Raw genomic sequence first — 11093 nt, forward strand, 5'->3', positions numbered from 1 at the left:
TGCTGAATACAATTTGCGGTACTGTATTATATCTCGTTTTTATAACTTGTTATTCTGGATAAAACATAAAATAATTTTTTTATACATATAAAACTTTAAACAAAACAAGCATTGTTGTATGTAGTAATATGTGACACATACGTCACATGCATAATTACATAAAAAATATATTTTTCAGTTTACTTAATTATTCTTAAAGCAAATTTGTACTTTGAGTTTTTAAGAACATTGCACTAAACTACTAAACAAAATAAAATACCCAGGTAATTGACAATCTGATGTTTATCATTAAATTCAATTGTACCATTGAATTCTTTGCTTTTTAGATTTAAAATTTGATACACGTTTACCAATTTTGTTAACGTTACTAGATTTAATCGATTTCTAAGTTTAGACTGTAGGAATCCGAAATTAGAAAAAGTTCTTTCAATTCCAGCAGAAGAAGCGCAAAAATGCTATCATGAGAAATGTACGAATAAAGATGTATTCTTTATTTTACATACAAATAGCAATAAATAATTTGCTAATTATAAATTGACATAATAATTATAAATAAGACATTAAAAAAAGTTCAGAAATGTCTTTTTTATAAAACACTTTAATAAGCGATACTTCTAAAAATATACACAAACTGAAAACTAAGACAAATATTTTCACTTGCAATAGTGTTTACAAATAAAATGTACACAGATTGTATTTATTTATTAATCATTTGTCAAATAGTTATATATCACAATTTTATTACTTTTTTCATTTTGTGATAAAATAATATTATGTATATAGCAATTTACATAGCACAATATTACTAAATAATTTCTAGCAAACATATTGAATCATAATATTTATGTATAAGTACATAAAATTTACATATTAAAGAAAAGGAAAATTAGAGTTAAAATTTTCTAAAATTGTTCTTACATTTTTTAAAAATATATATACAAAATCTATCAATACTAAACGATTTGACTTATTTTATTAGACAAAGTAAAGACAGAAATGTTAATTTTTAAACAAAATAACATTTTTACCATTGATAAATGAATCACACAAGTGTTTATTTTCGTATTTATATATATTTTTTATTTTCAATATGCATCTGTATGTTCAGCGTATTATTTATATGTGTGTGATTACATATATATAAAATACAAATTCTTAAAGAAATTCCATTTCTCGCTCGATGCCAACAAATTTGAGTTGCTCCGTTGGTCCATATCTAAAAATTGACATTTATAAAGTTCAATTACATAATTGATGAATCAATTAGTGTTATATATATATTATAATATTAATTGATAATATACCTATAATCAAAAAATAATTCTTCACCAGGTTGTATTGCTCTTTTAGCAAAAATACCTATTCTGTGATCACCGTTCACCATCATTACTTTTGCGTAACAATTGGGATTTATGGAATGATTGGCGAATCTTATTTTATTCCCTTTTCTTGTTGCGTCAACGACGAAATCTAGAAAATATTCTTCAATTTATATCATTTTCAATCATTTACTATATTTAATGTATCTACATTGTACTTACCATTATTAAGATTGAAGAGAAAACTGCACATATATTTATCATATACTTTTCCTCTTCTGTCGGCTTCATCTTGACTAATAATTTCGCCGCAGTATTCTGAAATAAATTCATTCTTCGCCGCTGACTCTTTTAGGAAAATTCCCCATCCTGCTACATCTGAAGGTGCCATTAGAAGATGCTTGTCTACAAATAATATTTTCTTATACCTTGTGTACATATTTATTATTTGTAACAAAGTAATATATTTAAAATTTATTAATCTTACGAAGACCACGTTGCACGCTGACATTTTTACAGGATATTTTAGTGATATGGAATTGATCAGCGCCACACGTTTGACAAAGATCCGGGTCACATTCTCTTACAGCTAAATAACACGGGCATTGTTTCGTGTTGCACTGAGCTTTACATCTACAACCAGGAAATCGATTTTGACACTCGCTGCTGCATTGACAGAATTTTTCGCAAAAATTCTGTGCCTGTATGCAGGGACATGAATTGTCGCACTGGCGACCTGGATGATCGCAAGGTGCGAAATTATGAACATGATTAGCACCTATCGAAAAAGATATTATTAAGAATAAAAAAAAAACATAATTTTGACTTAAAAATTTTTTTAAATTAATTAATAAATATACCAGAATCCTTCTTAAGTTGTATCTTCCTGCAATGCATAGACCATAACCGATGCTTCTTTTTCTTTTTACGCGGTGGCGTGAAGTCCTTCAGATTTTCTATAGCGGGAATATCCGAAGCCTCTTTTTGTGCAAATTCATACACCTCCTGGCAAGTTTTCGTTAATATAATTTGTGCTAATGCACATGGATTGCCGGGGAAAGCTTTGTGAAGAGCTCGAAACAAGCTCTGTTCTGAACCTGTCCATGAGAATTCACTTTCAGTTTTACTTCGTTTACCAATTCCTAATAACGTGAAGGGCGCTTGATTTTCAGGCTGTGCTTGATCTTCCATCATTTCTTCAGATTGGGAGTTTTTGTTAACGTTTTGCTTAAAGTCTAATTTAAAAAGAAAAAAATTTCTTAAAGAAAATTTAATTAAAATTTAAAATTTAAAACATACATATGTAATCTAATGAATTATAATATATTAATGAATTATATATTAACCTTGACAACTGCCTCCTTGACCATACTTATTACTATCGTTACTATCCTCGCTGCTCGCTTCATTTCCAGAATCAACACTCGCTTGTTTTCGTACTTTCCTAGGACCACCACGTTTCTCATCGCCTTCTTCTTCTTTTATATCCGCCGCTTGTGCCGCCAGCTTTTCCTTCATCCCCTCCTACATAAAAAGTTATATCAAATCTGACTTTGAGAATAACATTCTATTAAAGTATAGTATAACAACATACCAAATGCATGTAACATTCAGTCCCACATGGCTCTGGAAACGGTTTCAAATCGGGTCCTTTCCGCTTCAGCAAATTCGGACCTGGATGGCAAACTTGAAGACCTACAAGCAACATCATAAATTCACTATGTACTCTTGTCAGCTAATTTGGCATAGTGAATGGAGAAAAATTTAGTAGACACAGCGATGAACGATGAATGAAATATGATTGCAGATGAGCCCTTGACGATGCCTCTGTGCTAAACAAAAAAAAGCTTCCGATCGATAATGCATTAGTTTATATGCAATATTGTTCTTTACCTTGCGGCGAGGTCCCCCTGGCTGCTACGATAAATCAGGAATCACAAATTATTGTAATTAATAAACATTCAATATAGAACACTTAAAATATTATACAAGACTTTAGTAAGTTGTATTTCAGCAAGGTATTTTTACATGTCATTGATTATTTCTAAAAGTATTATCCTGTATTATATAATAAGTGAGTAGATATAATAAGTATTAAAAACTATATTATTTTTGCGATCTATTTCATAAAATACAACTTAAATAATTGAGAACTGTTTTACTGCAGTATACTCACGATGTAAGAAGCAGTCGTACTTGAAACATCTCCTGCAGAACAAAGTATGAAAAGAATGCATCGTTTGTTCTCTAGGTACACTTCTTGCATTTATACCATCTATATTAGGCGTACATTCTGGCGGTAAAACATTTGGATCAAATCTTTCTGTTAATTCAATATATTTTTCTTTTAATTCTTCGGGTCTTCCTTTATCGGGAAACATGCTTGATATAGCCTAAAAATAATTATAAAGCAATTATGTTAAAGGATTATACTATATAATTTTGCATTATGGTATTTATATAAGTTTTTTACATTAAATATATGCATTGATGGAAATGGAGTAACAGCTGTCTTCCCACTTTCAGTTTTTTCTGTTTCACCTTTTGTTTCATCTTTCTTGTCGTTTTCCTTTTGGTTTTCTTTCTCTTTTAAGGGTTCCTTTCCTTTCTTTACTTGGTCCTTGTCTTTATCTTCTTTCTCATAATTTGCTAGAGCATTCACCAAATCGACAAAGATAGAATCATCCATAAAACCAGATTCTCTGTCACCATGGACCTGTAAAACAAAGTTAATAATAATAAAATTCAGTACACAAGATATTTCCAGCAAGAAATATAGTTAATATAACATAATGAATCATTACATCCTTATTGCCTGTCACCTGTCAATGTTAAACAAGAATGAATATAATTCAGTGTCAAGTCCATGGTACACAAAAAAATTTTAGCAGCAAAATATAACCAGTAAGAAAATCAACATGTTGGATTTGCTACTGCTTTTACGTTATAGTATTATGATTTCTAGTCATTGGTTAATTCTCTTACTGTTCACATTTTATTAAAATTATTATTTAAATTTTTTGTATACCATCTGATACTGTGTCATCTGTATGTCTTACTGAAAAATATCCACAATTACTGTCATTTTTTAATTATTCTCCATACCTTTCCATCATAATTTTTTATAAGCTCCTCGATAAAAGTACCATCTTGATCTAAAATTTCATCACCCATATAAGGAATGTTATGCAAAACGGTTTCATCCTCTACCATAAAGTTCTGTTGAATGGGAGCCCATGTATACATGGTTGGTATAGGAGTCACTGCATTAATTATTTTTACAGGACAACTTTGTACATCGCCATCAGGACTAGTAATTTCAGCTTTCTTCATACAAGAAAGATGAGGTGGAATGTCTTGCATTGACAGCCACATTGCCTTTCCATCTGTCCAACGCTTTTGTTCAGCCATAAGAAGTTCTATTCAACATGTAATCATAAATAATTATTGTAATACAAAGTTGTATGTTAATATTAACAAGTAGTCATTATTATTACTTTTTAATATCATGTTTAGATGGCAAGTAAAATAATAACATAAAAAGAAGTTGAAGGGCCAAAAAGATAAGAAGATAGAAGCAGCAATATAATGAAAAAGGCAATAAAGAAAGAAGAATGATTAAAAATTGAAAACTACAATATGGAGACAATAAATAAGAATTTAGCTGCAATATGTAAATATAAATAAACATTAGAAGTTGATAGAAATAGAGAAAAAGAATTAAGATTCTATGGAAAAGAAAATTTAGAATAAAAAGAAATAAAGAAGAGGCAGAAGTATAAATAGACTAAAAAGATCAAATAGGAATAACATTGGAGTAATATTGTAGTTGAGATTAATAAATTAGGATTTAGATAACATAATGGACGGATGGATGTGAGAAGGATAAAAGAAAAAGTATGAACCACTTCCCCTTCTTGCCTTTGTAATGTAAAAGAAAATAAAGATTCTGTTCTCTATATTATTTTTTAGCATTGCAACGGTAAATATTTACCTGTCATAATCTTACGATTCTGGTTCCACGCGATCTTGACTTCGTCCGCTCGTTTATAGCGTTTCATTTGCCGCAATCGCATGTATTCCGACTTTACCCTCTTCCTCCATTCCGCTGTAACTTTGGCTTTCGACATAGTAACATAAATGCACGCTTTTCGAATAAAACTAATAAATGCTATTATACATATTGCTATATATCTTCTTTCCCTTTTACGGCAGATGATCTCCGAAAACAAGTTCGATAAGGCTAATATATTATTGCTAAATGTACGTCAAACCACGTCAAACAACATAAATTAACATAAATCGCCATTCGGTCGTGAAGGGAACGCGTGACGCGAAGACCAGCGATGACTGGAAACAGCTGGCGCCACTATTCAAGTGTAGATGCGCTGTATCGTTGCGCAATGTCGCACATAAATAACGTTATCTTATTGGTCGTGAAGACTGCACTCTCCATGCAAGTTGTTGAATCTCTTCGGTTCTAGGTGGTTCTAGTCTTTCGTGATCGTTCGTCCGCAAATACGAAAAAAGCTAGTGTTTTCCGGTCGTTGCGTTATCGAGTATATTAAGTTTAGGTTAAGTTATATATTAAATTTCATTCTTTGACGTGTGGGCATTAGTGAATGGGTCCGATTGAAGTTTATTGAAATATTTATTTGCGCATACGATTCGAGAGACATATATTGCCTTATTGTAAATCTCACGAAATCCGAAACACTTTTCTTTCTAACAGCAAGCACAACACTAATGGATAAAAGGTTTAGTTGAATTGATTGTTTCGTGAGATTATATGAGTGTTCAAGTAACTGCATTTTTACTTAAAGCATCGACAAAGTACTATCAAAGACCGACGTTTTATAAAAGTTTGCTTCACTGCCAAAATTTGAATGGTTAGTTTATGATATTAATTTTATGACTTCTTTTATTATTCTCATGTTTTCTAGTCATATATATATATATATAATATATATCATATATAATTAATATATATATAATTTATATATATTACACAATAATATTCGATTTTATTTAGATGCTGCATTTCTATTGTTATTATTTGTATTTGATTATATCTATTTATACAGATGATAAAATTATATAAAAGAAAATGTAGTTTGGCAGCAATGTATATGTAAAGGTAGGTATCTACCAAACAAGCATTTTCTTACAAACATTTGCAAATATCTGTGAATATTTTGTATGTAATGTTTTCTCTTTTAATTGTATGTGTTTGAAGATTTTGCCAAATTTATTCAGTTTGAAAATGCTTGCAAACGTTTTACGGAGTTGGTAAATATCCATCTTAATATTATTGTGTAAATATATATACTTATTTATAACACATCTAATAAGAAATATAAATTTAATTATTACCTTATAAGTTTATTACTAAAATTTATTTATATTGCTGGTTGAAACAGTTGATAAAATCAGTTATCAAATTATTCTTTCAACTCATTTGACAGTTATGAAAATTTACTCAGAAGTGGTAACTTTTAACGGAACTTTTATTGATGCTTGAAGGAAGGAAAGAACAAATGTTATTGGACTCTACATACATATATATTTCGTCAAACAAAATATTTTAAAGAAGTAACAAAGCAACTATTTTTTGGTGAGATATTATGAGTAATTATGTATCGTCATTTTAAGAAAATATCTTTATTTTTACTTTGTTATATTATTTAAACAATTTCCTTTAAATTAAATTAAATTAAGTAATTTAGAATAATTATTCTAGAAATTTTTTTAATTCTCTGCAAAGCAATAAATATTTCTATATGTTAGTTGACAATTAAGTAAATTTATTTCAATGTATTTATATATATACACATATCTCTCTATTATAAAATAATTTTTTTCTAACTATATAAATAATTTTTTATTTTTACACTGTTAAAAAAGTTATGATTGATGTAATTAAATCATTCTAATAATAATATATAATCTGTGTGTAATACCTATACAATTGTGCCAAAAAAGATATATGTATATAAATTATTTATTATTATACATTCATATATAGTTTTTTATTATTCTTAAAACTTAAAGTATTTCAAACAATAGCAAAAATAATTATTTTCTTTTTACTGTAAAATAAGTTATTCTTATTTACATAAGTTATATTGATTTTTATGAATAAAAGAACTTTCTGTGGAAAAGTAATTTTCAATTTTATAGTTTTATTAGATAATCTAGCATTTTTTTTAGTGATAATAATATAAATCTTTTATATAATTATAAACGAATTCTTATAATTCTATAATCTGAAGTTTTTTTTATAAGAAAAATTAATACAATTTATGTAAATGAAAATAATTTACTTTACAATAAAAAGAAAATAGCTTTTTTCGCTATTATTTGTAATATTTTAAGTTTCAAAGAAAATTTTATTTACAATTGTGGTTTTATGCTTAATATTATCAATTTTCAAAATATATAACGTCATTGATTATCCATGAAATTAGAATATATATGTAATCTAATTTTGTTATCAAGTCGAATTGCGCAATATATCTGACGAACATAGGCGCTTCTTCGAAGAAGCGTCCACCAATTGGTGAAAATAGAGTGACATAGAAGTGACTCGTAGTAAATGTAGGAGCGCGTCAAATTTTCAGACTGTATTCCACGAAGTAGACGTCACCGCTACGCGGTGTCGTCGTTACCGTCTGCCGCACTGATCCTTGCCAAAAATGTTTTTCTAAGAATTCCTATTTTGACATACAAAACAGAACAGAAGTCTTTCAATGGTGCGCAATCTTATATGTTAAATTTAACGATTAAAGATACACTTTTATTGACATTGACTGGTTTAATTCATGAGAATATTGTGTATAGATTGAACCATTATTGATAGTCTCTCTCTGAGGAGGAAATGATTCTACACAATAAAAATCGAATAGAATACAATTTTTTTTCTTTTTGAGAAAATTGGATATACAAACTTGAAAATCGATCTCGATAAATCTTATTTATCGATGTATATTTTCTTCGTCTTTTACAAAAAAAAAAACGATGGCAGCAATCGAAAGTAAAAGTGAATTTAATATACAACTTTAGCATAACAATTTTATTTTTAACGATTTTTTTAAACGCTTATGATTTATGACCAGTTTTTAACAAAGGATTGTTGTAAAATATTTTTATATTTCGCAAGCATACATGTATAACATTTTTTGTAATTCATACAAAAAAAATATGTACAAATAATTAATTTAATAATTTTACTATTTATATTATTATTTACGTTATTAACTTATAATATCAGTTAATATCCGTTATTTATTTCAGACTGGACTGCTATGTTGATTGCGGTGATTTGGTTACGAGCGTACAAACATGATGTTGAGAATGGTGTGTCCAAAATGTCAGCATCATTTTCCAGTAATGGGATGCTGTTTAAAATGGAATGATGAAACTAATGAAAAAGAAATGAAGGAAGAGGAGGAGGAAGAAAAGAAGAATAAACAAAAGGAAAAGAATGAAGAAGAAAAGGAAGGAAAAAAAGAAAAGGTAAAAGAGGAGGTAAGAAAGGAAGAGGAGGATGAAGAAGAGGAAGAAGATGAAGAAGATGAAGAAGAAGAGGAGGAAGAGGAAGAGGAGGAAGAAGAGAAAAAGGAAGAGCAGATAGCTGCTAATACTATCTGTTCAACGACAGCAACCTATTACGTTAGTAGTCTCCCACTGTCCCATGACTGCACCAGCGGTAGCAATTGTTTTATAAATCCATCTACAAAGATTCAGGAATCCACCTTTCAATCGCATGCAATCAACTCGTGCGGCTCAAATGTTGAAATTACTGATTCTGATACACTGGAACTCTTCTATGATATACAGACGTCGATGAAACATAATCACCATCCGCTATTAACATCGCCAATACATCAATCGAATGATCAAGATCCTTTCATTACAGTAACAGAAAATCTTAACTATGAGATGGCACCATCGGAGCAGTATGTCGCAACTACATGCAAGCTCACTGGCGGCAGCGTCACGATTGCTACACCTGATATACAGTCAGGTGGTTGCTTAATACAACGTACAGAACCCGAAATTCTGCTACAAACTTCGCAAATCAAAATTGAACCAAAGCTTACCGGTGGCGGTTGTCTTGTGCAGAAGAAATTGACCGTTGAAGATGAACGATTAGCGACATCTAAATGTACAAAAAATTTCGCAGCCAATAATCAAACATTTGTTACGCCGCCCAATGGTTATTCAGAATTACCTACGAATATAAGGGTGACATCATCTGAAACGATAAGAGATAACGAAAATAACGAAATAACAAGTACTGAATCAAGGCAGCAAAAGATACCAAACATGATCAAAACAAATAACTGTTGCGATTGCAAAAGTACGTTTCAGCAGAATCATTGTCAGTATCATCATAGACGGATATTTGATGCATCTCTCGCGGATAATCGTGACTCATTACTATTAGAGCCTATTGGTAACAGCGTACAATTCAGAGTAAACGCTACTGTACAGCTACCTGCAAACCTGGGTCAGTGCACTGTAAACATCACAGCGACAACGACAACGCCGCCGAATCAGGTTGTGGCAATGAAATTGCCAGGTCGTGGTAGAAATAACTTTCATGGAGGTGGTCTCGTGCAACCAAACGAGTTGGACTGCGCAATGGTGAATCAGATTGTTGCAGAAAACAAGAGTTATAATAGTACCGAGCAAGTGGATGAAACGTTAACAGCTCCAATGTCCTGGCCACTAACTGCCTGGAGCCCGGATGTACATGTAAATAAATTACGCGAAGTAAAAAGATTATTACAGATTTGTGGTTGGTACCATGAGGGCATCAGTCGGCAGCAAAGTGAAAACCTTTTAAAGGATGCATCCATAGGTCGGTGGCTAATGAGAGACAGTTCGGATTACAGATTCACTTTTGCAGTATCTGTGAAAACAACCAAAGGCCCTGCTTCTATTAGAGTGCACTATTTCCTCGAACATTTTCGGCTCGAAACTACCGATCCTAAGTTAGCATTGTCGATGCCATTTTTTGATTGTCCTATTAAAATGTTGGAGTACTATGTCGCGTATTCAAAGAGGATGGATGAGCATCGTAGGGAAGTGTGGGTTGACTATAGTGGACAACTATATAGCCAGATCTATTTGACCAGTCCTTTTGTTAAAGAAGTTAGATCACTGTCGCATTTAGCCAGACTCGCCGTGAATCGAAACAAGTTGCCTATTGACTGTTTACCACTCTTAATTAAAAACTATATCAAGGAATATCCATATACGCTTTGAGTGTGTAATCAGAATCACATCACGATGTGTTTATCTTCCGATATATATATGTACATATAAGCAAAAATTTATTTTTATATACTGCAATACGGATTTCTCTGATGACTTATTTTTCGATAATGAACCGATTATGCCTTCAATTGTACTGATTGTGAATATCGTGCAAATGTAAAAAAGAATTATGAATGTAATTATATAATACAAAGGAATATAGACACAAATATATGTGCACGAATGCGTGTGTGGATGTAGTAATAATGTGTATATGTATGCGTAATAAATCAATTCTATTTAATAATTTTATGATAGAATTTATTTTATTTTTATATATTTGTGTACATATATAAATATATATATGCGTGCATTATATATATGTATATATGATAAATAAATTCTATTATAATAATTACTTATATTATTATATATTATGCATATTTATAGTTTAAATAATTTAAATTTCTTTCAAGTTTCATTAAAACTTTATGCTTTGATGAAATAATT

The 11093-nt window shown here is 30.2% G+C and overlaps 2 protein-coding genes across 5 annotated transcripts; one reads left to right on the forward strand and one right to left on the reverse strand.

Moving 5' to 3' along the window:
• Positions 1-1103: 1103 nt before the first annotated feature.
• On the reverse strand, positions 1104-5644 carry E(z) (histone-lysine N-methyltransferase E(z)). 3 transcript variants are annotated; one of them, XM_018538060.1, is made up of 12 exons: positions 5314-5644; positions 4425-4738; positions 3793-4035; positions 3496-3712; positions 3213-3233; positions 2914-3014; positions 2666-2843; positions 2180-2554; positions 1807-2097; positions 1542-1724; positions 1305-1470; positions 1104-1216 (listed from the first exon to the last, which is right to left on the reverse strand). In XM_018538060.1, exons 1-12 carry the CDS (start codon positions 5447-5449, stop codon positions 1156-1158), a joined length of 2286 nt encoding a protein of 761 aa, XP_018393562.1. In that variant the 5' UTR covers positions 5450-5644; the 3' UTR covers positions 1104-1155. The 3 variants fall into 3 exon arrangements, with proteins under 3 accessions (XP_018393562.1, XP_018393561.1, XP_018393563.1); XM_018538059.1 differs by having other exon boundaries at positions 3213-3236; XM_018538061.1 differs by lacking the exon at positions 3213-3233.
• A 186-nt stretch (positions 5645-5830) lies between these two features.
• Positions 5831-10592, forward strand: LOC108772540 (uncharacterized). 2 transcript variants are annotated; one of them, XM_018538083.1, is made up of 3 exons: positions 5831-6208; positions 6785-6933; positions 8613-10592. In XM_018538083.1, the coding sequence occupies exon 3, from the start codon at positions 8661-8663 to the stop codon at positions 10590-10592; it is 1932 nt and encodes a 643-aa protein (XP_018393585.1). In that variant the 5' UTR covers positions 5831-6208; positions 6785-6933; positions 8613-8660. The 2 variants fall into 2 exon arrangements, with proteins under 2 accessions (XP_018393585.1, XP_018393586.1); XM_018538084.1 differs by lacking the exon at positions 6785-6933.
• The last annotated feature ends 501 nt before the right edge of the window (positions 10593-11093 follow it).

The sequence above is a fragment of the Cyphomyrmex costatus genome, unplaced genomic scaffold (genome assembly GCF_001594065.2).
Source record: "Cyphomyrmex costatus isolate MS0001 unplaced genomic scaffold, Ccosl1.0 scaffold192, whole genome shotgun sequence".
NCBI classification, from domain to species: Eukaryota; Metazoa; Arthropoda; class Insecta; order Hymenoptera; family Formicidae; genus Cyphomyrmex; species Cyphomyrmex costatus.

Excerpts from the sequence above, each read along its gene's own strand:
- LOC108772540 (XM_018538083.1), top strand. The coding sequence starts at position 8,661 with ATGATGTTGAGAATGGTGTGTCCAAAATGTCAGCATCATTTTCCAGTA.